The sequence below is a fragment of the Cygnus olor genome, chromosome Z (genome assembly GCF_009769625.2).
Source record: "Cygnus olor isolate bCygOlo1 chromosome Z, bCygOlo1.pri.v2, whole genome shotgun sequence".
Classification (NCBI taxonomy): Eukaryota; Metazoa; Chordata; class Aves; order Anseriformes; family Anatidae; genus Cygnus; species Cygnus olor.
In genome coordinates, this window is record NC_049198.1 from 69,906,880 (window position 1) to 69,918,592 (window position 11,713).

Here is an 11,713-nt window from a genome sequence, read left to right on the forward strand (position 1 = left end):
GTGACCAGGAAAGAAAATTCAACTGTTTTCATCGCTGCTCCCCTGTGTAAGTGGATACTTGATGACCTCTTGATATCTGGCTTGGAGAGACAATTTTCACAATTGAAGCACATTTCCCTGGAACAGGGTGATTGGTTTCCCATCTCCATCTTTCCCCAGAAAGTGTAAAATCTCCGTGCTGTTAGTCTTGGGAACTGTTTGGGACAAATTGGAGGCGTTTAGTTCCACCTTTGTCCCGACAGCTCCTGTAAGCATTTTCCTGCCTGCTAACATCCTCCCGCTCCAGAGTAGATGTTCTCTCTTCCATCTCAGTAACCCTGTCGCTTACATTTGAAGAACCATTTTTATTCCTGTTAGATCTTCTGACATGTACTGCCGTTCTTACAGTGTATTTTCCCCTCCACTGATGCCACTAATGACATTTACATTTCTGTGTCATCTACTCAGGCGGTTTTCCTTTCCCTGATGGACCCTGATGAACACACTGGCAGCTAATTGCTATTCCCAAAGAGCATAGTATATTTTTTCCGCACATCACCAATTTTCCACCCAAAAAGAAGTCTGAGAACTATTCAGACATGCGAGGGGAGGGGAGGAAAGGTTGGAGTGCAGGGAGCAATGAGTTTCAAGGCGTTTGCTACCGGCGTAACCCTGCGTGGCCTTCGCAGCTCTTCATCTCCGTGGGACAGACTGGCTGGAGGTTAATCTTTTCCCTTCATCCGGAGCTTAACACAGGGGCAGAAAAGGCATTATTCAATCTAACGTGAGGACATGAGAGCTGTGTATCCAAATAACAGCAGATGGAAACAAGCAGCAAATTCTCACTCCAGAAAATACGAGCCAAGAAGCCACAGCCGTTGCTCGCTCTGCGAAATCCTCCTCAGCGACAGGAGTCAACTTGTGCTGAAATCCGGCTGGGAGGCTTCAGGCTGAAGCCTTTTACATCAAGCACTTTTATGATGCTCTAGGAGACCACGTTACTCCTGTCCGAGCCCATCCAGGCACAGCACAGAGGCTGAACCATTTTTTTTTTTTTTTCCGGACGGCTTCCCAGAGAACTCGTTCAAAGGATGGAAGTTTGTTATGGATCATTATTATCAATTTTCATCTCAAACCCAGGCTGTTACCACCAATTCAAGCTCCCTTCCCCAGGAAGCCCACTTCCCGCTCCCTCACACTTGTGCTTCCTTCAAGTTAAGGCACCAAAGGCACCAGCACTTGACACCCTGCTTACCAGGGAAGAGGCCAGTGAGGCAGAAGCTGTGACCTTTGCAGAGAGGACATCCTCGGGCTTGCTGCCTGCGAGGCAATGTGGAAATCCACAGCGTGGGAGTGCTTTGTGCATGGTGTGCGGTGGGGAGGGTGCATGAAGATGAGGATCTGTGGTGGTGTTTTTAATGGGTTCTCTGAGCTTTGTGCATTCCTACTTTCAACAGTAAGCTGAGGAGAAGGAATCACGTTAATGGGGTAACTCGCAGAAGCCAGGGCTTTGCAGCTTGGTTCAGAATGCCCTCTTACTCCCTCGGAGGCTTTCTGGTAGCACTCCTTCCCATCTCCCAGTACCTCTGCTCCAGGTGAAAGCATTTACTCCTTTATATCACAATTAATCACAGAATCGTCTAGGTTGGAAGAGACCTCCAAGATCACCCAGTCCAACCTCTGACCTAACACTAACAAGTCCTCCACTAAACCGTATCACCAAGCTCTACATCTAAACGTCTTTTAAAGACCTCCAGGGATGGTGACTCAACCACTTCCCTGGGCAGCCCATTCCAATGCCTGACAACCCTTTCAGTAAAGAAGTTCTTCCTAATATCCAACCTAAACCGCCCCTGGCGCAACTTTAGCCCATTCCCCCTCATCCTGTCACCAGGCACGTGGGAGAACAGACCAACCCCCACCTCGCTACAGCCTCCTTTAAGGTACCTGTAGAGAGCGATAAGGTCACCCCTGAGCCTCCTCTTCTCCAGGCTGAACAAGCCCAGCTCCCTCAGCCGCTCCTCGTAAGACTTGTTCTCCAGACCCCTCACCAGCTTCGTTGCCCTTCTCTGGACTCTCTCGAGCACCTCCATGTCCTTCTTGTAGCAAGGGGCCCAAAACTGAACACAGTACTCGAGGTGCGGCCTCACCAGAGCCGAGTACAGGGGGACAATCACCTCCCTAGACCTGCTGGCCACGCTGCTTCTTATACAAGCCAGGATGCTGTTGGCCTTCTTGGCCACCTGAGCACACTGCTGGCTCATATTCGGCCGACTATCAACCAGTACTCCCAGGTCCTTCTCTGCCAGGCAGCTTTCCTTTTAAGTGTCGAACGAACCTGCCAGAAAATGCTGCCTCCCTCCTCTCCACATCCCCACATGTTTCGGGTCGTCTCCTGAATTCATTCACACGGCAGGGCTTGTTTTGGGCCCCCACCTCCCGTGTGCACCAAAACCCACAGACACCGAACACGGCCAGCAACATGGACGTACAGTGGGACTTCAGCACCACGGGACCCCCAAGGCGCACCCCAAAAGCCGGGCTGGGGTCCAGGAGGAGTGACAAAGGGGGTGGCCTTGGTCCTTGGGGTGGGAGCTCAGCATCTCCTAGGGCGCTGCCCTCTGCCTGCGCGTACCCCGGTGACATCTGGGGCAAATCCCAACCCCACAAAGCTGTGAATAGGGGGCCTTGGGGGGGGGGGGGGGGGAAGGGAGCTCAGACCCGTCTTTTGGTGCCCGTCGTGCGGGCGGGGCGGGGGGGGGTCTGAGGAGCCCCCCAGCTGCTGTGTCCACGGGGACACCCCCAACACACCTCAAACCAACCTTCCTAAAGCCCCCCGCGCCCCACTTCCCACCGACCCCGACCCCCGGAGGCAGCCCCCCGCGCCCGTGGGGGCGGTGCGCGTACTCACGGCGGGCGGGCGAGGAGGAGGAGGAGGAGGAGGAAGAAGAAAAAGGGCGGGCATCCCTCCCGGCGCCCACCCCTCGCCTTTTTGCAGGCTCCGAGCCCCCTCCCGCGGCTCGGGCTCGCACGGCCGAGCCCACCTGTGCCCGCCGTCACGCGTGGGAGGGCGCCGGGCTTCGGAGAGGGGGGGACGGGGGGGGCGCTCCCTCCTTAGCCCGGCGGCCGTCGCAGCGCGGCGCAGAGCGGCTCGGGGAGGCAGAAGGAGGAAGGCAGGAGGCAGGAGGAGGGAGGCAGGAGGCTCCCGGCCCCCGTGCCGCCGAGGAGAAGCCGTGCGAAAGCCGTCCCAGCCGTCGGGGATCCTCTGGGGTCCCCACGCACGGCAGCGAGGATGGCGAGGACCATGAGACCCGACGACATCAACCCCCGGACGGGGCTGGTGGTGGCTCTGGTCAGCGTCTTCCTGGTGTTCGGCTTCATGTTCACCGTGTCCGGTATCAAGGGGGAGACGCTGGGGGACATCCCGCTGCTGGCCATCGGGCCGGCCATCTGCCTGCCGGGCATCGCTGCCATCGCGCTCACCAGGAAGACCGACGGCTGCACCAAATGGCCCAAGAACAAGTGTCCGTGCTGCAAGCAAGGCAGGGACCGCGATGTCATGGAGCTGCTGAGGACGCCCTCGGACCTGGAGTCCGGCAAGGGGAGCTGCGACGAGCTGGCCAAGAAGGCGTACCACAAGGACCGCAGGGCACCACGCGGTGAGGACTCGGTGTCCATCTGCACCACCACCACCACCACCACCACGGCGGGAGAGTGCAAGAGCCTCATCAGGAAGGTGGACCAGGAGGAGATGCTGAGATACCTGGAGACCTGCTACCCGGAGATGCCAGGGAACGTGTTTGTGGGAGACGGCTCCACATACAGTGCCTTGGAGAAGAAGAGCTCTTCTCCCACCAGGAACAGCGATGCTTGCCCAGACGTTGAAGACAACATTTTTGTTGCTCCTAAGGACAGCATCATCGTCTGCTCCTACAAGGAGAACAGCCCTTATGACAGATACTGTTGTTACATAAACCCTACCGGAGTCGCCTCAGACCAGGAGACCATAGTGTGAACAATGCATACTTTATATATATGTACGTATTTATACAAAAACTACAGCTCCAACGTCTTGATAGGGGATAATATAGCTGACTGCACTGCATGGGACAATCCTGATACTATTACAATTTAACCCGGTATGTGACTGATACTCAAACCTTTTGTGCCTGAAATACTCTTTCTGTAAGTAAACAAGCATGTTTAAAGGTTAAAGAATTCAATTTTTCATTTTGGGGGGAAAAAAATAATCCTTTTTAATCTTACTTTCTCCCCTCCTCTCCCCTTTGTTTTCCTGCTGTCTGTCGTACACGAGCCCATAGACACGCTGGCAGGAGGTCAGCTGTGAGCAGGAGCTGAGTCAAAACTCTGGAGCTGTCTGCAGAAAACTCTGTGGTGCTCTGAGTGTGTCCTGGTAATAGTATCACCTTGCTTTGGGAGGGACTGAGGGGTGCCAGTGTGCCCTCAACAGCTGGCCGATGTTAGGGAGCCTGGAAGTGGTTTGTCTCTTCCTTCTCCTTCCTGGCAGGATTTTATTTTCCTCTGTTTCATGGTGTCGATGTGCTGACCCTGTGGGCTCTTCTGGAAGTCTTCTAGGAACTAGATGAGCTTGGGGGAGATTTCAAAGACTAAGCAATCATCAGTGGCATGAAAGGTACAGGTTTTATCTCCATTCCTTACCGGTATTGAGTTCACTGGGACGTGTATAACACATTTGGATTTTGAAGGCATACTTGACAAGGGGATTACAACATGATCATGACACAGTTCTTGCAGATGTCAGTGGACTCAGGATCTTAAAGAAATTATTCCAGTACTTCTTAGGGAATAGACTTGTATGGGTTTTGTTGAGAGCTGGATCTGACTCTTTGGAAAATGTCATTTTCATGTGCCTTTTTTAAAATGCCAGATGTTGCTCCGTGGCTCATAAATGGTTACAGTCCATGCAGGAGCTGAGGGAACAGAGGACCTGGCTGGCAGATGTTTTTGTTCACTACCTATGGATATACAGCATGAGACATATGAAGTGAATAATGAGGATTAATTCAAAATCTAAGCCTGCGGCTTATGTACAGCAATGCAAATCCTGCCTCTTCTACCCAGCAGAAAATTGCATGTTCCATGTAGTGTACAAAATTTTATCTGGCGGCTACGCAGATAATCGAGATACGACCTTGTGTGATATGTACGCTACACAGCTACTCTAAGGGTTAAGCTCTTAGGGTAATGGTTTCTAAAGCATGGAGTAATTTGCTAGCATCTCACAAAGTCTCAGTCCCTGTAACTAAACTCTCACACCTACTTCAAAAAGTTCCTCTGTGACGGCAGTCTTTATAACTGTTCTTACTTTAGCTACTTTCAATCGACCATAAGTTGCAGCAGACAAATACTTTGAAATATCAGTGTAGGAAAGAAGAAAGTCTTTCTCTTGTAGCTCGCAGAAATGTTGTATAGAAAGTGGCAAAGAACTTTCCACTGAAAGGAGCCACTCTTTGCAGCCTGTGGAACTGATTGGGAAGTGGAGGGCAACTTTACACGTCCCTTAGTTTATTTCTTTGGAAACTTGATTGTTGTTGCCAAATTCTTATAGGATGACAGCCTCTGAAGAGGTTTTCAAAATGGGGAAATAGAGTTTTTTATCAAAGGTTTCTTTCTGTCAGACCGAATGAGATGCTATGTTTGTGCTGTGGCCAAGCTTTGATGGGACATTTGGATGCTATTAGGAGAAATTAAAAAAATAATAATAATAAAAAATGTTATCTCATCTGAGCCAGGTAAAGCCTCTTAGTAGGTGGTTGCAGGGCAACTTTGCTGCTCTGGCATGTGTTAACAGTACTGTGGGAATGAAAAAAACACTCATACTCTGTGCAACCCACGTTTCGTCCACAGAGCAAAGGAATTTCACGAAAAGAGACCATCTACCAGAAGCGCCAAACTCCCATGTCCAGATAAAAGCTCTCTGTCATTGTCAGACAGGCTTTCTCCTGCAGTCTTAGTCACTGCAGGACCTTTTTCTGCAACGTGCAGAAGCAGCTCTTTGAAGGCACTGGGAAATCTTAATTTGTAACCTCTGAAGTCAACAGCTGAGCTGCTGCTCAGGTACATGATTAGGAATGGGGTCTTTAATCACTTTCTGTTCCCAGGGGACATAGGTGAGGGTCTTACCCAGCCCCTGGAGATCAGACCTGCTGAGGGGAAGTGTGCTGCCAGGTAGCTGAATGCTGCCTTTGCCAGGGCTGTGAGCAATCCTTTTGCATTGCATAATAGAGCAAAGCATCAGCCCGCTGGGAGCCTAGATTTGTACAGTTCTGCAAATATATATATAGGAAGAGGTCAAGTTTTTTTTTTTTTTTTTTTTTTCATTTTGTCTAGGATTAGATGTTCTCTGTCAAAAGTTATACGGGGTTTTGCAAGGCAAGACAGCAAACCCTAGTGACAAATGGAACAGTAAATACATAACTTGAGATGCAGCCGTGCAGATCCAAGGCATCTGCTTCATTCCTTTCCTACTCTAAAACCTAAAGAAAATTTTATTAAAGAAAAGTTTATTGGGAGCGAAATTTTCCCTCAGCATAGAAACAGGCATTTAAAAATGCACGTTTAAAGGATATTTATAGGCAATATCTTTCCTCCATTGAATTAACTGAGGTAAGACTTTATAACAAAATATAACTTTGAGCAATATTTCTAGGCTAATCCACCATAATACATTACAGGGCTTTTTTCCAAACACGTGAGAGTTTGAAGTTAAATAAATATAGTTGTACTGCCTCTGAAATCTCTATCTCTATGATTTTTTCCTTTCTTTTCTGCTAGCTAAGCAGAGAATTAAATGTCAATTGATGAATTTGGCCATTTAAAACCAAAGCTTTTTTTTTTTTTCTTTTTTTTTTTCCCCACAAAGTGAGCATTTTTCATACACTATAGTTTTGCCAGTAAAAATCCACTGCTTATTTGATCAGAGACAGCATGACAGCAGCCTCAGGGTTTTTATGCAGATAACATGTCCAGGCCTGACAATTATTGAGGATTTATTCTCATTCAGCTCATGTGCTCTCTTCTGATGGCTGCTAGAACTTGTATGGCCAGTGCTGATCCTGGAACAAGCAGCAATAATTATGTTGCTTTTCAGAGGCAGCTGCTTGTCCTGAATCTGAATTTGGCTCCAGGATACCACAGTTTTGGGTGTGATTCCAGCCATGACCTGGAGATGAGAGCTGCTTTCTCTCCTTGCTAACTTTATAATCTCTCTGGATTAAAATTCTCTCCTCAGTGCTATTCTCCAAACAAGGCACTTGTAGTGGAGCTCTGTTTGTGGTCCTGTTGAGGTCAATGGCTGCACACTGCTTGGTCCTACCATAGGGCATATGTTAGCATTTGAGGGAAGACAGTGATTTAGACACTCCTAAGATATATAAAAATGTTGTTTCTAGACTAGAATTTATCATAGTGCTACAGTGGAGTTTACCTTCTTTTAAGAAACCATTTGACAGATCAGTTGTATTCAGGAAAATTTTGTCCTGCTTTGTTTAAATATCCGTGGGCAGAAGTAGCATTTTTTTACAGCCATATGAGCTGATCATTCCAAAGCCTTTAACAGGAAACTGGGATTTTTAATCAGCATGTGGCTTGTCCCTCTTGAACAGTAAACAATGCTGGTCCTCTCCGACCAGAACCAAAAGAGTGGGAGGTAAGCATCCCTCAGGACCAGTGTTTCGTTTTTGATCTGAGTTGGGCAGAAATTGCTTTTCCACAGGCAGTTTTTCCTCTCCATCTGATGAAAACTCGCTGCAATCCCAGCTCCAGTGAGCATTTATCACATTGCAATTAGCAGAGTAACAGGCACTGCAACCCCCTCTCAGCAGATCTGATACATGACAAGACTGTTTGCAGGGAGAGCTCCTGCTCTTGACCAGAGTGGTAGAATCTCAGCCCGCAGCATCAGCCCAATGTAAGAGACATCCTACTAAATCCTAAATTCTTGCAGCACAGGCCTGGGATTTTGCATCTCGGTGTGTGAATGAATGCCTTTCATTCTAAAGGTGCTGTAGACATGGGTTAAGGAGGGGTGGCTGTCACTCCTCAAAATCACTTACAGCCTGATTTTCATGACCATTTAGGAACTGATCTATTTATTTGCAGAGCACAGCCTGCACTCAGACACTGGACTCCCAACATGTTGCCAGTAAAGACATCATGCTAGAGAATGCAGTTTGGACAAGGAGCAATTTTCTGAATCCTGTAAGGTTTCTATGTAAATACTGTTATCAATAGTATTAAAACGTGTAGGGGATTTTCCTAACATGTAGACTAGAGGAATTTTCTTGACACATTCTTGACACACAGCATGGGGCATCAGCTGCAAAGCAGCTCTGCTGAGCCTGTTTGTAATCTGCAGACAGTCCGAACGTGTGATGCCTGCTGGGACAACTAGGTATGTTTGCTACTTGTCTGGTGTTATAAGTGCTTTTATGTCTTGTGTTCTGAAACAACACAGAGACCAAATCTAGAGTTCACTTGTAATGCTTTCTGGCAAACTTTCATCAGTAAACATTGCCTCTAGTTTATCAGTCCTCTCAGTGGAGGGATATCAGACCCCGTATTTCTTTACCAGACAGGAAAGTCCAGCTATCGTTGCTTTTTAAACCATTTGCTACTTTCTGTTGAGAACAGTTGTGAGGACCTTCCATGACTATCCTATTGTTAGATGCCTGCAGAGAGGTTTATTCTTATTTCTTAGAAACAGTGCATCATGCGTAGGTGTATATATGTCAACCACTTGTTTGCAAGAGCAGGTAACAGAATGCATGGTGGTAAATTCATTTGAGATCTACACACGGGACCCCCTGTCTTTCAGACATCTCACATCAATTTTCTGCCTCAGCCCTATTGCTGCTATTCTGAAAGTTTGAAATTCATGTCCTTTACAAGAAGAGAATTTATATATATATATATATATATATATATATATATGTATATATATTGTGTCTCTTTAAGGCCATCTTTGTTCTACCAACAGGATACAGAGAGTTCAAATGTCCCAGGACCATGTTTTGTCATAGCCCCTTTGAAATCACGGCTCCATTACCAATAGCAAACTCAGATTTTCCACTCCTTTGCATTCAGTAATTCCCCAAATCCTTGGTAAAAGCCTTGAGTCCTTGGTCAGTCCTGCTAGATTCAGTACTATTACCTTTTCAACGTACAGTTTTATTACTTAGGGAATAGAAAAGGGGTGAATACTTTGAAAATCTGACTCTGTACCTTGTCCTAGGGCAGCAAGAGCAGAAAAAGACCCACTGGAGCTCATGAAAGCAGAAGAGACCAAAAAGGCTTCACAAACAGTACTGCATTACTGAGTTATATTCTAGTCTCTTAAAAATTATGTCCAGTGCATTCTTCATTATGTGTGGCTTCTGTTCGGTAGCTTACCCTGAACAGGCTCCCCAGGAAGGGACAGTGAGCGTTCTTCTGCCTGGAGGAAGAATGCAAGAGTTACAGAAAAAAAAATAGGTACGTAGCAGGGGTCTGATTCCAGGAATGCCAATTTGTCTTCAGATTTCATCAAACCTCTTATTTACACATGATTTTATTTGACCATGAAATGCATCGATAACCAGTACCAATTGTGCCCAATCAAGCACAAAAGGATGCAATGACAGTAGCTTTGTTTTTAACATTTACTGGCTAGGAAGAACCTATTCAATTGCCACAGAAATACAAAGTAAAATTCCAAAAGGTGTTAAAAGTAAAAAAAAAAAAAATAATGTAGAGCTTCAAGGTCAAACTTAGTGATATATAAAAATTGTTAAATCCAACAGTACAAGGTAGTTTCAAAAAGGGTACACATGTGCGTAAGACCTAGGGCAGTGCAAAAATGGGTAAAAATAGAGAAGATGGTTCCCTTATTCACTGTCTGAACCAGAGGGCTGTGGTTAGTATGTTATGGGACACCATATAGACTCATGTATGCTCATTTGAAGTTTCAATTATCAGGGTTCCCACACCAAAAAAAATCTCACATTTCAAAATGCTTACTTCATACCTCTATATCAGAAAGTGCATTTTTAATAGGTTTTAAATTAGGAAGAGAGGGAATTTTCCCCCACTTTCCATGGAGAGAACATTTGGTTGCAAATGATTTTATCTTTGTATTCCTTGCTAGAATGTAATAATGTTTAATCCCGTGTTTTGTACTGCCTGGTGTGAGGTAGGGCACAGTCGAGACAGGAGTTAGGAAGACAGAGTACTCACTATCTGAAAAGCAGATGTTAGCCAGCTGGAGAATAATCAGAATAAACTTGCATAGCCTTGCCTTTTTACTGGTCTGAAAGGACAGCCCCAGAAAGACACTCTTAAAAAACCAAAGACTCTTACTATGGAGGTCAGTTCAGATGGAAGGGCTATTCATTACTATTGGGGATCTAGGTGGGGTGGGAGAGAGATAACTACCTGCTCTGCGTCCTGGGGAACCTCATGCCAATCTCTTCCTCAGACCCAACCTTCAAGACACCGCACAGCCTCTGACTCCATCGTTAGGCTCAGCACTCATACTATGCCCTTGTACTGTTTTTCATTCCACCTGATTTCCTTTCATTTTCTTTAAACAAACTGATGTTTCTGATCTCACTTCATAGCTGTACGAAGAAGCAGACAGCTTTTCTGTTTACGCTAAAAGGAGCATGGAACTGGAGATATCTGCAAATATCAATAGCAAATTAAAGATATTTGCTGGGGATAAAGACTAACTTTTCATTGGCAAAATACAGTCTCTTTCCAATGCAAATGGTTTGAAAAAAGTCTAGGAAGTTTTACACCTGGAAATACATTAACCATTTTTTTTAACTTGTTGCGACTTTTTTAAATGTTGTGGTTATTCAATCTATTCCTCAACATTCAAAGTGAAAAAAAAGTGATGGTTTATCAATCCAATTAAAGACTTTCTTAAGTCATTTTTTTGTGTTATGAGATTTATTTAAAGTACATGCCTGCGTCCTCACCTGCATGTATATCGGGCTGCAATGGGCAATAATCATACAATAAACAAACAATAAAACACACAAGCTTTTCATAAGATCACCACATCATGAATACATTATCGGTATCCATTGCATTATGTTCCATAACTGTAGACACTGAAATGACTGGGATGTGAATCTCCGCAGATTTAATGCATCTCATAGATGTGCATCATGCTGCTTGTCAGACTTCACGGAGCAGACAGCAATCAGTCGACAGAGCTTTTCTGCATTGCCATGGTCACAAGGACTTTAGACAGCAGCTTCCAGGGGAGCCACAACACCTCTCTGTATTTCTCAGGCAGTGAGAAATACTGGGAGCTACAGCAGAACCTTCTGGGGAGCTGAATTTCAGTATCATTTGTCTCAAGTGAATTCCCACACAAGGATATAGATTTAGAGCAGCAGAATGGGGCAGCACTTTTGTTTTGCAGGTGATACAAAGACCACCTTGCCCTTGTATCTGAAGTTTCATGGTGGCAACCATCCTGTGTTCCCTCAGTGGGATCAAACCTGAGATGTCTGCAGTGTTCAAATCTGAGACACTTCTAATACAGCTGTCAACAGTTTTGTGACTTTATACTGGATATTGATTTGCAGTAATGTCTCCTTGTATAGTTATATTTATAACTAGAATGTTTATATATAAATATATTATATTATGCGTATTATATATATATATATATGTACATATATGCTTGTGTGGCCAAAATACA

The 11,713-nt window shown here is 45.8% G+C and overlaps 1 protein-coding gene across 1 annotated transcript; it reads left to right on the forward strand.

The window, feature by feature from the left end:
* Positions 1-3,137: 3,137 nt before the first annotated feature.
* On the forward strand, positions 3,138-4,414 carry TMEM215 (transmembrane protein 215). The gene has a single exon (XM_040541468.1). It carries the CDS (start codon positions 3,272-3,274, stop codon positions 3,992-3,994), a length of 723 nt encoding a protein of 240 aa, XP_040397402.1. The 5' UTR covers positions 3,138-3,271; the 3' UTR covers positions 3,995-4,414.
* The last annotated feature ends 7,299 nt before the right edge of the window (positions 4,415-11,713 follow it).